The sequence below is a fragment of the Hirundo rustica genome, chromosome 4 (genome assembly GCF_015227805.2).
Source record: "Hirundo rustica isolate bHirRus1 chromosome 4, bHirRus1.pri.v3, whole genome shotgun sequence".
NCBI lineage: Eukaryota > Metazoa > Chordata > Aves > Passeriformes > Hirundinidae > Hirundo > Hirundo rustica.
Window position 1 is genome coordinate 40,837,365 of NC_053453.1, and position 13,325 is coordinate 40,850,689.

The 13,325-nt window shown below is 34.3% G+C and overlaps 1 protein-coding gene across 1 annotated transcript in view; it reads right to left on the reverse strand.

Moving 5' to 3' along the window:
• The window catches only part of PPFIA2 (PTPRF interacting protein alpha 2), a 335,304-nt gene that overhangs the window by 74,624 nt on the left and 247,355 nt on the right, over positions 1-13,325 (reverse strand). Inside the window, 3 exon segments of the mRNA XM_058420262.1 lie at positions 7,904-7,927; positions 7,929-7,987; positions 7,990-8,020. Coding sequence (XP_058276245.1) covers positions 7,904-7,927; positions 7,929-7,987; positions 7,990-8,020 — 114 coding nt within the window.

Consider the following 13,325-nt stretch of genomic DNA (forward strand, 5'->3'; position numbering starts at 1 on the left):
TAGATGATGATTCAAATTCATTTTCTGAATTAGTGAAATGAGCAGGAACCACCCCTTCTCCAGAGAAATCTCTTATGGAATAAGCTGGAAGGGCAGAACTGTAGCATCTTGTCTATTATCAGTTTCATAAACAATGTCCATGTTTAATTATTTTTCTTGTTCTTTCTCTAGCTGAATTTTTTTTCTCTGGTTGAATTTTTTTGTTTTCTGGTATTCAAGGAGCTTCCTGTTGATGCTTTGCATACATTGCAACACATTGCAATTAATAAATCAGTTACAATGTTGTTGCTGTATATTAATTACAATCCTTTGTAAATAAACTATTAGTTGAATGTTTGAAGCAATGAAATCAAATAGATCTCTGCTAATTATTACCTGAAGCACTTTTAAGAAAAGCATACTCAAAAAAATTTCAAAATAGACATTCTCAACTATTATATACCTATACTACCCCAAATCCCCCCAAAATGGAAGAAATGGTGTCAGATTAATTGGGGTGGTGGAAGAAAAAGTACTGGAAGTAATCTGAAACAATTAGGAAATTTTTAAAGAAGGAATGTTAAAGAAAACTTTCTAACTGGTCAAAACATTCTTGCAGAGAAAACAAAAAAATGTACATGGTCCCTAGATTTGTCTTTGAACTTAATCATCCAGATGAACTGTTCAACAAATTTTATGATGCTGTCTATCAAAGGTGATCTTGAAAAAGCTATATATGGACACACTCCTTAAGTTCAATTAGTGCACATGAAAGAATCTAAGACCAATGGCTATTTTTCCTTGAAAAAAGAAGTGAGGCAAATAGTTCACATGCTTCAATGCTTTGAGGGTTTTTTGCTAACTGGTTTACCCAATACAGATAGTCCATCTGTTTCTATCACATTTACTTATTCAGACTTCAATGCTGCAGAAGGGGTGCATATCATCCTATATTTTCCCCCTCATCTTTCTTGCCTTCTCCAGACATGGCAGGTAAACACAGCTGCAGTGTGTGCTCACCTGCTACATACACTGGGAGAGCCCTGGGCCTCTCCACCTGCCCCTTTCCACAGGCTTCTCAGCCACACAAGAAATTGGGCTGGCATCAGACTGAAAGTCTCAAAAGAAGCTTAAGACAGCTTTTCTTGGGCTAGGTAAGAGCAAACAAAGGTATATGAACAATGACATCTTTGCCCAGCAATGCAGCATTTGGATTTCTCCTCTCCTGGGAAGAATGAGGGAACAGAGCAACAGCAAGAGGATGCCGGTTGTAGGTTTTTGTAAGCTGGGTTTGGGGTTTTTTGTTTGGTTGTTTTTTTTTTTTTTGTTTTTTTGTTTGTTTGTTTTGTTTTGTTTTTGTTTTGTGTTTTATCACCATATCACCATACTAGATAAATAACTGCTATAATATAAATAACATGGTTTTTACTATGGGTTTTAAATATACTCTTCCTTGATAAAGAAAGCCTTTACACTCACCCAAATACAGCTAAAACAAAATAGGAGGAGAAACAGAAAGGATGGAATATTCATCAAGTAAATTTGATTACAGTGATGGTACTAACTATAACAGGTGACACACTACAGAGACAGGAATGAGGGGATAATAGGGAGTAAAAAATAAATATTTGAGGGGAGAAGTAATATTTTAATTTCCTAAAGTCTGTGGAAATGGAAAAAAGTAAATGTCCCCTACCACTGAAGAGTATGAAAAGGAAAATAACATCCCTGAAACATAGATTTCTTTCTTTTAAGATCCAAAAAGCACAGCAGTAAGACAATCTGATGCTCACATAGGAATGTCAGCAGGAAGAAGACAGAAAATTGGAGCATTACAAAACCATTAAATCCCCCCTATATTGCTGCTTCTTTCTACATGAGATAATAAAAGGACAAGCAGCTGCAGACTAAGTTACTAGAAAAAAACATGAAAAATGGTAAAAAGGACCATGAGAAATTTTAAAGTAAGGTTAATCTTACTTTATCTGTAGTCTCTGTCAATCTAATTCCTATTGCCCTTTCAATAAAACCCTAGTAAAATAACACTGGAAGCAAACTAATTGGAGTTACACCTAAGGTAAAATAATAAAAAAACCCAGTAGGGACACTAGTCTACAGAAGCTCACAAAAGAACTAGTAAATTTGTTCCAGGTTATACAGCAAAGTTCTTTTCCATTTTATTTTGTAGGAAGAATTTATGTTCAACTACATATGTGGTACAATGTACATGAAAGCCTAATTTTTTTTAAAGCAAATCCCAAGAACAGTAAAATAGCACCTCCAGGTGATATTTTCTCTCTAGCTATAAAATATCTGATGCAAAATATTTGGTCTAAATACTATTCACCAGTAATTAATTATGTATTTTGTACTAGACTTTAACCTCAGAGAGTGGTGAGAAGGAAACCAGTAACATCCCACGAGCTTATCTCTGAACAACCTGCAGCAGAGACAGGACTCATTAATATGACAGAACTCCTCATTTGTGCCTATTAGTTTTGGTAGTACAAGCACAGGTGTTTCTCAGGATGTCTATATGCACAAGCATTTCCGTGTCAGAGAACTAAATTAAACTCTGTCTAACCATAAGGTACCTTTGAATAATTGAAAGTCATCTAAAAATTTCAGAAGTCTGGTCTTTTAGAATTCATGGAGGAAACAAGTATTTTATGGTGTAAGCACTTGGTTGAGTGGTTGGGGTTTTTGTGTGGAAGTGTATTCTCCCTCTTTATTTGTGGTTTTGTTTATTTAAACCCTAAAATTGTGTTCCTTATGTCTACTCTTTACTAGGACATTCTCTATATGGTGAAGAACACTAATTGATGCTTCTTTTTTAAAGGAAGTATTGGCAAGTTCATTGCACCATAAATCCCCGTTGCACCACGGTCCTCACACTGAAATTTGGAAATTTTTATCCCAAATCCTAGGAGAGAAAAAAGATTATTTTTGGCTCTATAATGATAGAGATACTATTTTCAACTTAGAAAATCTGGACATGAATGCCACATCATCAGGGAAGAAACAGAAATACGGTTTACTTCAACAAGTCAATAAACTTATCTGAATTCTACAGTATAGGATTGTCAAAAAGTAAGTAAAATAACCACCAAGCTAAATTATACAGGTCATTTAACTTTTGTGAAAACAAGAGTAAAAATCAATGCTGCAAACAGAATACTGTTGCTGTTTGAGATATAAGAATAAAAAAGTTACCAGAGGATGCTTTTATTATAGTGTAGAGTTCTTCCCACCCATTCCATTCAAATGCCTCATGCAAAACATTCAAAAGAAACTGATACTAACAGAGACACATTGCAATGCAACAGACCAAACCCAAAGGACAACTAAACAAGCAAAAGCAGCATGTTCATCATCCATGTAACCAGCACACAAACTGGAGTGTGTAAAAGCTATGCCAAACTCAGTAGCATTAAATCTAAGATGTCACAGTCATTTTTAAGTGGTTGATTGCCTCTATGTTTGAAAATCATTCTACTTCTCTAGGTTGTTTCACATATTTTGGGGCCGTATCAGACAGTAATCTGATCATTAGAGGTCTCCTCTTCAATTACTCCGAATTGTCCCCAACCTCTAATCCAGCCATCAAATACAATATGCTCTCAACTGAAAATTTCTCCTCCTGACCCACTACCTTCTCTAGCACTTTTCTCTCTAAACATCCTCACTTTCTTCCTCTTTCTACTGAGCCATCAAAAGACTCCTAGTTTCATTACTAATTTAAAGATTTAGAATGTCTGTTTCCTGATCAGCTTTCAGCTCTTATTCATCTTTCTGATGCCTGTGATCATCTGTCCCACTTAGTCCTTTTGCAAAATGAGGGAGGGGAGGGCATTCACTTGATAGGTGAACATGTTTTTTCTTGTTGCTTGTTCTCTGTCCAAAATGCCTGCCCAAATATTTATCTTTACACTATTAGAAGACTATCTCAGCTCTCCCAGACAGAAATCATCTTTATTGTAAGGGCTATCTAGCTGTTCAAACCAAACTATACACACAAACTCCATCCTCATTTGCCTTGACTAACACTTTTTCTTAGTAGGCCCCCCATTCTACCATTAGAAATTACGTCCTGGCAACTCCTTGCAGTAAATCATCCAGCAAAGGTCAGTCACCTTACTGACAGCAATGCTGCCAGCTATCTCAGTACTTGAAATGTGAAATTCCCCTGCAAAATTCCCCCTTAAAGCTGTGTTTTAACAGCCTTATATGTTAGTAGCATATGTGAGTTTCTGGTAGGTAAAAAGGAAAAGAAACTTGTATGAATGAAAAGGCACACCAATTTATATGAAAAAAGCAAAGAACTGATTTCTTGACTAAGATCTAAGTTTATTGATTTATCATTTAAACCATGCATTAGTAATGCAGCTCTCTATGCTATAGTGGTGGGGTACTAAGTGCTCATAGTCACATAGCCATACTATTAAGCAGAGCAGTACTTACAAAATATTTCCCCAGACTCCTTCTGAAAGAAACCCTGCACACTGTCCTTAGATTAATGAACGCTTCTAATCACAGCTGCAGCTTTTTTATCTATGTTTCCTTTCACTCAATACCCCTCACCTCCCCAGGTGTGTCAAGCTATCAACCTTCATTAAGTTCCCTCAGCACATGATTCTTAAGTAGCTTTATCAATATTAATCCAGAAGGAGATGATTAAAAAACCAGAAAGATATCTGTATTGCTTGTAAACAAGCTCATAATCTGCCTTATCAAATGTATTTTGTATTTTTCTCTAAAGTAGAATGTATATGGTTTGGGGCAAGAATCACATTCTCCCAGCAATTTTTATACAGTACATTTATACATACATCCTTCCTTCGGTCCTTTCTCTGACATTTCACTATGCTGCCAGTTGAAAGATTTTTTATTTATTCATTCAAAACAAAGGCCTATATGTGATACAAACTCTTTTCAGTAAAAACTGAAAAGTTTTTCTGAAGTTTTCTATTAATTGTAACAAAACATGCATCAGAAAATCCAAAATAATCAAGTCCAAAAACCAGAGGAGATTCTGATGATTGCCCTGAAAGACATTTTCTACTTTCATTAATAGTATTTGATTTGCAGTATGGAACATTTTAGCCCACTATATTTGTCTTGGCAAAACACCTTTTACTCCTACAGGATACAATGCCTACAATATTTGTCAATGTTTTCACAGGACATTTTTACTCATAACCTACTGATTTAATTTTGAACATTTGATTTAATTATTGTGATATGTTAGTGCTATGAGTAAGAAGAAAAAACATGATTCTTAAATAAGCTATATGTGACAGACTGAGGTTTATTATAAGGCAAAATAGACCCAGCTGTATAGTTCTTGCATAAACTAATTAATAGGGCTCTAAATTCCTCATAAAATGTAACAGTTGGTCTTCATTGCACCAGAAATATCAGGGTCCTTTCATCTATCCTGGTATATTTTCATTTCATTGTTCATATATTCATTCATTCATATATTTTCATTTGCTTCTGGTATTTTTCTGAAGGGAATTACCAATTTCTGTTGGTAAAACTGCCCTTACCATAGGTAGGACAAGTGTGCTTCCAAAGAGAAACACCATGATTTACACTTCACTTAAATGCTTAGCTTTCGTGCCTTCAATGTTAACAGAAATTCATAATGAAGTGGATTTGTCAAGCAGAAGAACTTTTTGATACATCAATGACATCTTTGAGGATAAAAAACAGTAATTCCTCAGGCTAAATAATCTCCGATAAAACTCCATTAACTTCAGTGGAATTACTGCAATGCTTTTTATATATTTGAATTAAAAATATATGGAAGACAATTTAGGAATATTTCCATTATGAGAGAGAAACAAAAAAAATACTACTGCAACCAAAAGGGATACTGTAACAGTGGACATTTAAGGTGTACAACATGAGAAATCCCCCTTTTTTAAAGCAAACTTTAATGCTTCCTATTTGTATATGATCATTTCTGAAAATGCTGTTTTACTGAATAATTCAACTTCATGGTTCTTGAGGAAGCGGAAATAAATCCCAGTAGGAAACTGTTTATTTGAAAACAAACTCTTTTTTCATGGTATCTTATTTTTGGCTGTCCAGTCTCACCATTGCGGCATCCCTAGTTGCTTCTCTAGATTTCCCAATGTGCACCTTATTCTCTGGGAGCTCTCTCTTTCCTGGCTTTGCTTGTTGGGAATCAGGCAATTGTCCTTACAGATTAAGTGAAGGATCTGAGTGGCTGCAGTGGTCACAGATCTAATTAGGAGAATATCCGATAACAGAAATGGTTGCCATCTTAGGTCCCACAGCAGGTGATCGTTATCAGGTGTGCTTTGAACAATTTTTCAAAGTCCTTCAATATTCTTCTCTTTTTGCAAGTTGGCCCTCTTTGCAAGTTTCTGTATTTGCTAGCTTTTAAGTTTCTCTTTCCTAAATAATAAGGAATTGATGATAGCCACCAAGGTAAATGTAGAAAGGTAGGGAGCAGCTAGTGCAGAGGATGTGAATTAGAGTGCACCAGTTGATCTAGTGTCAATGGCAGCCTCCTCTGAACTCCCTATCCAGTAGGCTTTCATTACCATAAGGAGCAAAATCTAGTAAGCAGAAACCTTTATTTCAGCTTAACCCAACCAACCCTAAACTGTTTTTATTAGGAAGCATAGAAGTTTTCTGGAAGTTTCTAGAAATTCTGGAATTTTTAGAAATATTCAATTAAAAATTAGATAATAATATATTACGTTGATTTAATTCCTCTCATTAGTGTTTAAATACGCAGATTTTAAAGGGTGGATAGTCTTATTTCCACTTAGTTCTGCTTCTAAGCAATGAACTCAATGGCTCAAATCAGAAGACATGGCTTGCAAAGAAAGTGGGAATCAGAGATTTTCAGCTAAACAGTGTAGCTGTATTGAAAAAGCACAACTGAGTGGGGTGAACACTGTCCATCAAAATTTCACAGATGTGTCTGTGAGTAAGATTTTACAGAAGGGGAGTGTAGCTAAACAGTATTGTTTACTGTATGTTTCTCAGCCATATATATTACTCAAAGGAAAATACACATCAACTGCAAAATGTGTAAAATTAATGCCTGCACTGTGAGTTCACCATTGTAAATTGGATTGACCATAAAATAAAGATGACAGCTATTTTTTCTAAGTATGAATTATGCCACTGTTCAACATATGGCATTACACAAAAATGCACAATTAGAGATCCAAGCAGCAGCTCACCTCATTTCAGCTGTCTGCCAAATGTTATGCTATCATTTTAATTTAATAATTCTAAAGCAAGCAAGGAAGATGCTTATCTTGGTTTTTAATCAATGTGGAAATCTAAGGCTAAGGAGAGAACTTTTTTTCTAAGTAAGTCTCTCCATTTTGTTGTCTTTCAGCAGTAAGCAGCAAATACTTGGCCTGAATTCTGCATACCTATTTCCTGCTGAAGGAGTGCTAAGTAGCTTCTCTCTATACAAGCATGGACAAAAATTTGAAGAATATCTATAGGCAGCACAGAGTAAAATTACTTTGTCTAGTTTTTAGGTCTGTTATTCCCTTAGGGTTTTTTTTTTCTTTTCAGGAATGTTTGCTTATACAGCCTTCCACATATATATGCCACTACAACCTTGCTCTGCTGTATGCAGCATACAAAGGATCAATCAGCAGCATATAGTACTTGTAGCATTATGCAAAAAATTTCAAGAAGAGTTTTGTTATAAGCTGTGTATCTAACTCAATACCCTATCAAAGAGAAAGGACCTGCCCATTTGCATTTGTTTTCCATTTAAACAGGCTCATTTTTTCGTATTGGTTTCAGTAGGCAGACAATACTCTAAAGGGACATGCCATAAAATATTCACTTACTAAAATCTAAGAGCCTGATTATTTATCATATGGACTTTTAGATTTTAATAGCCACTAACATTTTATACCTTTTCATGAACCTTTTGCCCTGGGCTCCATTCCTTCAATATGCTCTGATTCAGCAGAGCCCTTCCCAGCTGCCATTTTCCTTGAATGTGTGCATTTTGTTCACGCAAAGCTACAATCTGTAAAAAGAAAAAAAAAAAAAAAAAGTGGTAAATATATATAGAAACCAGAAAAATACTAACAGGCAATTTTAAAAATCTATTAACAATTCATTTTATGTTGGCCATCTGTAGTATTTGCAAATTAGGAGTCATTATATGCAGAGAGTTTAAAACCCAAACGTACTATGATTATTAAGGCCATTAAGGATACAAAGGAACAAATGACATGATAGTCAACACTGTCTTGTCTTCTATCCTGATTTTGTGGGTAGGACAACATTTTTTTTTTTTTTTACTTTGAAGGCTGAAACAGCAGTTAGCCATTGATTTTTTTTTTAATGCTGTGAGAACAAGACTTACTCTTTATATAGAATTGATGACATGCCAACTTGTGCTATAGAAAAACAGTACCAAGAGGCCATGAATCAAACCCAAGTGATGTAAAACAAAGTGCTAGTTTTCTGTCAGTCTCTCATCTGTCAGTGACAGCAACATGCGTTTTACATGGCTTTTGTATAGAAACGCATGTACCTAACACCCTTCACTATTCATTGACTGTTTTAGCACATACAGGTTTTATTGTATTTAAAATATTGGTTATTTATTTATGACTAAAATTTCCATGCAGTTTACCGGAAAATAGGCTGCTTTCTCTCTGACTTTGTGGCTTACTCTCGGGCAGACACAGCACAGAAAGATTTAGTTTCTAAATTTTTTTTACATTGTATACTATGGTAAGCTGGAAGATCTGGCTAATATGAACAATTAATTTTGTTAAATTGCGCGTAAGATATCTCTGGATTGTTCTGCTATTATGAGCACATACAGTAAATTATTTACCTGATGATAACATATGTATTAAAGACAGTAGAACACTGATAGGATGCATAGATGCCATTTTTGGAAAGCTGGTATAAGTTTAAAGGCTTCTGTCACCATATTTTGTCTGCATAGTTCCTGAGTCAGAAACACCCTAAAAAGGACTGTCCTAGAATAGAAAGCATGGGATATGAGGGAGAATTTTAGGTAGTATTACCTGGTAAGCGTGTGCAGCAGCCAAGATTTTGTGGAACATTATTAAATTAAATTAATTAAATTAAATTTAATTAAATTAATTAATTAAATAAATTTAGTTCTAATTGACATCAAGATAAACTTGCTTTGATGTGAATAATTTAATTTTAATTTGAACCTCTTTTTCAAATGTGTTTAAGTTTATATTTAAGTGCATGTTGTAAGGACCATTTGAATCACTCCGACCAACACTTGAGATGTAAGAGCACCGGTTTAAACAATTCTTCATTAATATAAATGTTGAAAATTGCTGTAATATGAGATTCTGATCAGCAGGCTGGTTCACTGCTCACTAAAAATTCCAAGTTACAGCCCCTGTAGAAGTCATACACTCCCACTGATTTCAGTGCCAGGACTATGACTTGAAGGCAACATTTCATCCAAGCAATTATAGGAAACTACAAGAGTAGGAATTAAAACTGTCTTACACAATCTGTGTCTTCAGGGATTGTACAGTGAATTTTAAAACATTTTGCTTAAATAAGAGAATTACATCTGTCTCAAGTAACAGAAAAAAGACTGGAATAATCACATTAGCACAGTCTTGCTTTTTTACACAATCTGTAATTTAATATCTGTGGTTTGTTTTCTGAACAGCTTCACTCACTTCTTTTTCTTTATGGCTCAAATAGCACTCAAATAAAAACTACTGAAATTATTGCTTCCATCAAACAAAATTAGTCATCATTTCAGTGCTAAAAGGTACTTTCAGGTCAATTAAGTGAGATACTTCAACACACATAAATTCTGATTGATGTGGAGCAACTACACATAACATGAACAAAATGTAAAAATCACAGGATATATTAATTGACAGGCAACATATATCTGGATTTTCATTATCATCTTTTGTTGATCTGTTAAACAGCAGACATGACTATGCCTTCATTTTGGATTATCACCTGTATCTATACAAATCCTTAACAGCCCCTTAGCTTAATAAGAATACTCTTTAAATACTAGTGCAAACATTGTCAATTATCATGTATTCAAAAGAGTTAATTTTTCTTAGCTTCTATGGGTCTTTAGGTACCACCACTTTCTAAATAAGTGAATAAATAAGAAAAAAAAAATCAATTATCCCCTTTTAGATGTCAGGCAAATAAAATAATGCAACGTTGTGTATCATTATTTGGATGATTTTCTTGATTTTTTAATGTTTGGGAACAAACCACTTTGCCAAAAATCCATCACTGTTAAACATTTTGGTTTCAATGATTTTATTACTGTAATGAATGAAGAGCAAATATGTACAAGGAACATACTGAAATGAAGTCTGGCACATTGTAGAAGTTTCAATTCTTGGGTAGTCTCGGATAACAGATCTAACCTGTGAAGAACCACACAGCTAAATTTTTTCGTACTTGTTCTATTCTTGATTTAATGAATATATTAAGGCAGAATTAGTGCACCTAAGGAAGCATAGAAATTCTTCAGTGTCATACAAGTAAAGTTAATTTTTTGTTTTTTACTTTGTTGAAACAAAAGGTTTTAATTGCTATCATACAACCTTTTTATTACTTACTTTTTTTTGATTAACTTTCAATAATGAGCAAATTTTTTGCAAATGTGCTCAATTTAATCACTGAACAATTTTGTAACTTTTTAAACAGGCTGCCAAAACATGGAAGAAGCGTTGATGATCTGGGTGAAGACACAGATGACTAAATTTTTCCTAGGTAGAATCCAAAACCTCTTAAATTCTAATCATTACCACAGCAGACAGCAATAATAGCAGCGATCTAGCTAAGAAAATGATTGTTCAATGCAGATAAAATTTTGTAATATTTTTGAGAAATGCCTATCTGTTCTAGTGATGTTTTTATGATTATGCTATTCAGCTTAAAATATCTACACAAAACAACTTTCCAAGTACCTACATACCATCTAACCTCTAATGTTAAATTCCTAATGTTTTCCATGCTATGTTCTTTGGTTTGGAAGTAAAAGGTAATATTCTTGAGGACAGCATCATAGCTGCTGAAAACTAATAAAAATACTTCCTGCTTCCTACCCTAAGACAGAGTAATAGAAATAAATGTGGATAAACATAATTATTGTATTAGGATTGTTGTACCCAAAACTGGACAATCAACCTAACACAGAAGTCCAAATTGTACCTTCTAAAATATGATCAAATACATCACATTTTTGCCCTCATCAGCTTCTGCTTGTGGATCTAAAATGATTATATTCCATTTCTACCTTCACAGACATTACTTTCCTATTTAGCACACGATCTGAACTACAGTAATGCCTTTCAATGTGACTCTAAACAAGACTAAAATTTCAAGTCTCTTCATAGTTGAGTTTAAAGAAAGTCTAAATTTGGCTCTCTGGGTTTTTTGCCCTGCTCATTCAGCAGAACTGAAAAGTTTTGGTTTTTTTTGGGGTTTTGGTTTTGTTTGTTTTTTTGGTATTTTTTTTTTTTTTCTGATTAAGAAAAATGGAGCAATCACTGTCAGTTTAAGAACAAAATGTAGAGTATTACTTTTCTAGTTGGACCTTTCTAACTTTTGTAGCTTAAGTCCATGAAAATTAGCCCATAATCTGAAAAATATTCCTTCAGCTTGTTTTCTTCTCACAGGCATATTGATCATCAACATTCTTCTCTGTTTTGCATGTTAGTTTCATGACTCAGAAGGCACATCAAAACCTTAAAGAATTTCCATCAATTTTGATTCTATCTTCCAGATCTCAAAGGTACTCCAAAACAAATGGCTCAGTTTCAAAAAGCCCCACTCTGTCATAATAATTCTGAACATTACCTTACACAACTTCTGCCTTTCTATCTCAACCAATAAATAATTTTAACATTCCTAAAAGCCAAGCTTTTTGAATTTAAAATTTTGGTAAATACCTCCACTATACTACCTACATAAATTCCCTCTAAATTAGCAGAATTTGTGTCCATTATCTACAGACACTGTTGAATCATGTTTGGTTTTTTTTTTTTTTTTTAATGAAGTTAGGATTCAGCAATTCAGACTCAAAATTTGAACTGCTCTCCATTTCAATAAATGGCCAAATCTACATATCAGGCCTATACACTTAATAGCCTGAATCCAGGTGTTAAGGGAATATTGATTTCAAATATTAAAATACAGCATAGAACAGAGGATGAATACATAAGCCAGTACTGATCTGAAGTAGTACCTGATAGAGTCATCAGCATGGTGGCGAAAAGAACAATGTAATAAGAAAATTTCATAATGGGTAAAGATAACATGAGATTATAAATCAGTGAGCCGTAGAATAAATTCCTTCTATTTAACAAGGCAGACAGTCGGATTATTAACCTTAGTAGACACTATAATATAAAGAAATAAAAGATTCACATGGTAGTTGAAAAACTACAAAACTGTGAAGGATAACTAAAATGGAAAGGAAAAACCAGGACACAAAAAAATGACAAAATATGAACTGGGGTTATTAGATAAAATGAAAATATGATGGAATACACAACCTATAGATGAAGATGCAGTGGATTTATTCACAGCATAAAGTCTCTCATCGGACAAAATGAGGCAGGGAATGCACTACTCTACATGTTTACTTTGGGTGTATTGCAAATGAATTAATTTAAATTTATTTGAGAAGGGTGAGATCAGAATCTATTTCTAAACATGCCAAAATCCTACATGACCAGGTACCTCTGCTGTTGAAACTTGAGTGGCCATTTTTTTTACCTCATAACAGCTTCAGTCTTCAGGCAATTAACTTTACTAGTAATACTTAATATACTTCTCTATATAGTGATAGGAAAAAGCAGGATGCCTTAAACTGAAGGAGGGCAGGTTTAGCTTAGATCCTAGGAAGAATTCTTTACTTATTATAAGGTTCCAGAGCCACATCACTTTATGAACTGGTTGCCCAGGGAGATTGTGGACTCTTCCATCCCTGGAAATGATTCAAGGCCAGGAGGAGGCTCTGAGTGACCTGGTGTAGTAGAAGGCATTCCTGCCTTTGGCAGGGGTGGTGGAAGTACATGATCTTTAAGATCCTTTCCAACTCAAACCTTTCTATGATTCTGAGATTCTATAAAAGCAAGAAAGTTAATTTAAGCTTTTGAAAAGGTGTTTCTCATAAACTTTTCCTCCTTAAACAACTCAATTTGGTTTATGTCATCTTCCAACATTGAAACAAATCTCAGTATGGTTCAGTATCACGGTCAAATGAACTGCACAGGGTAGGTAATTTTCTATATACACAGCATTTGAGAGAGAGAAAGAACACAAGATGCTCTTCA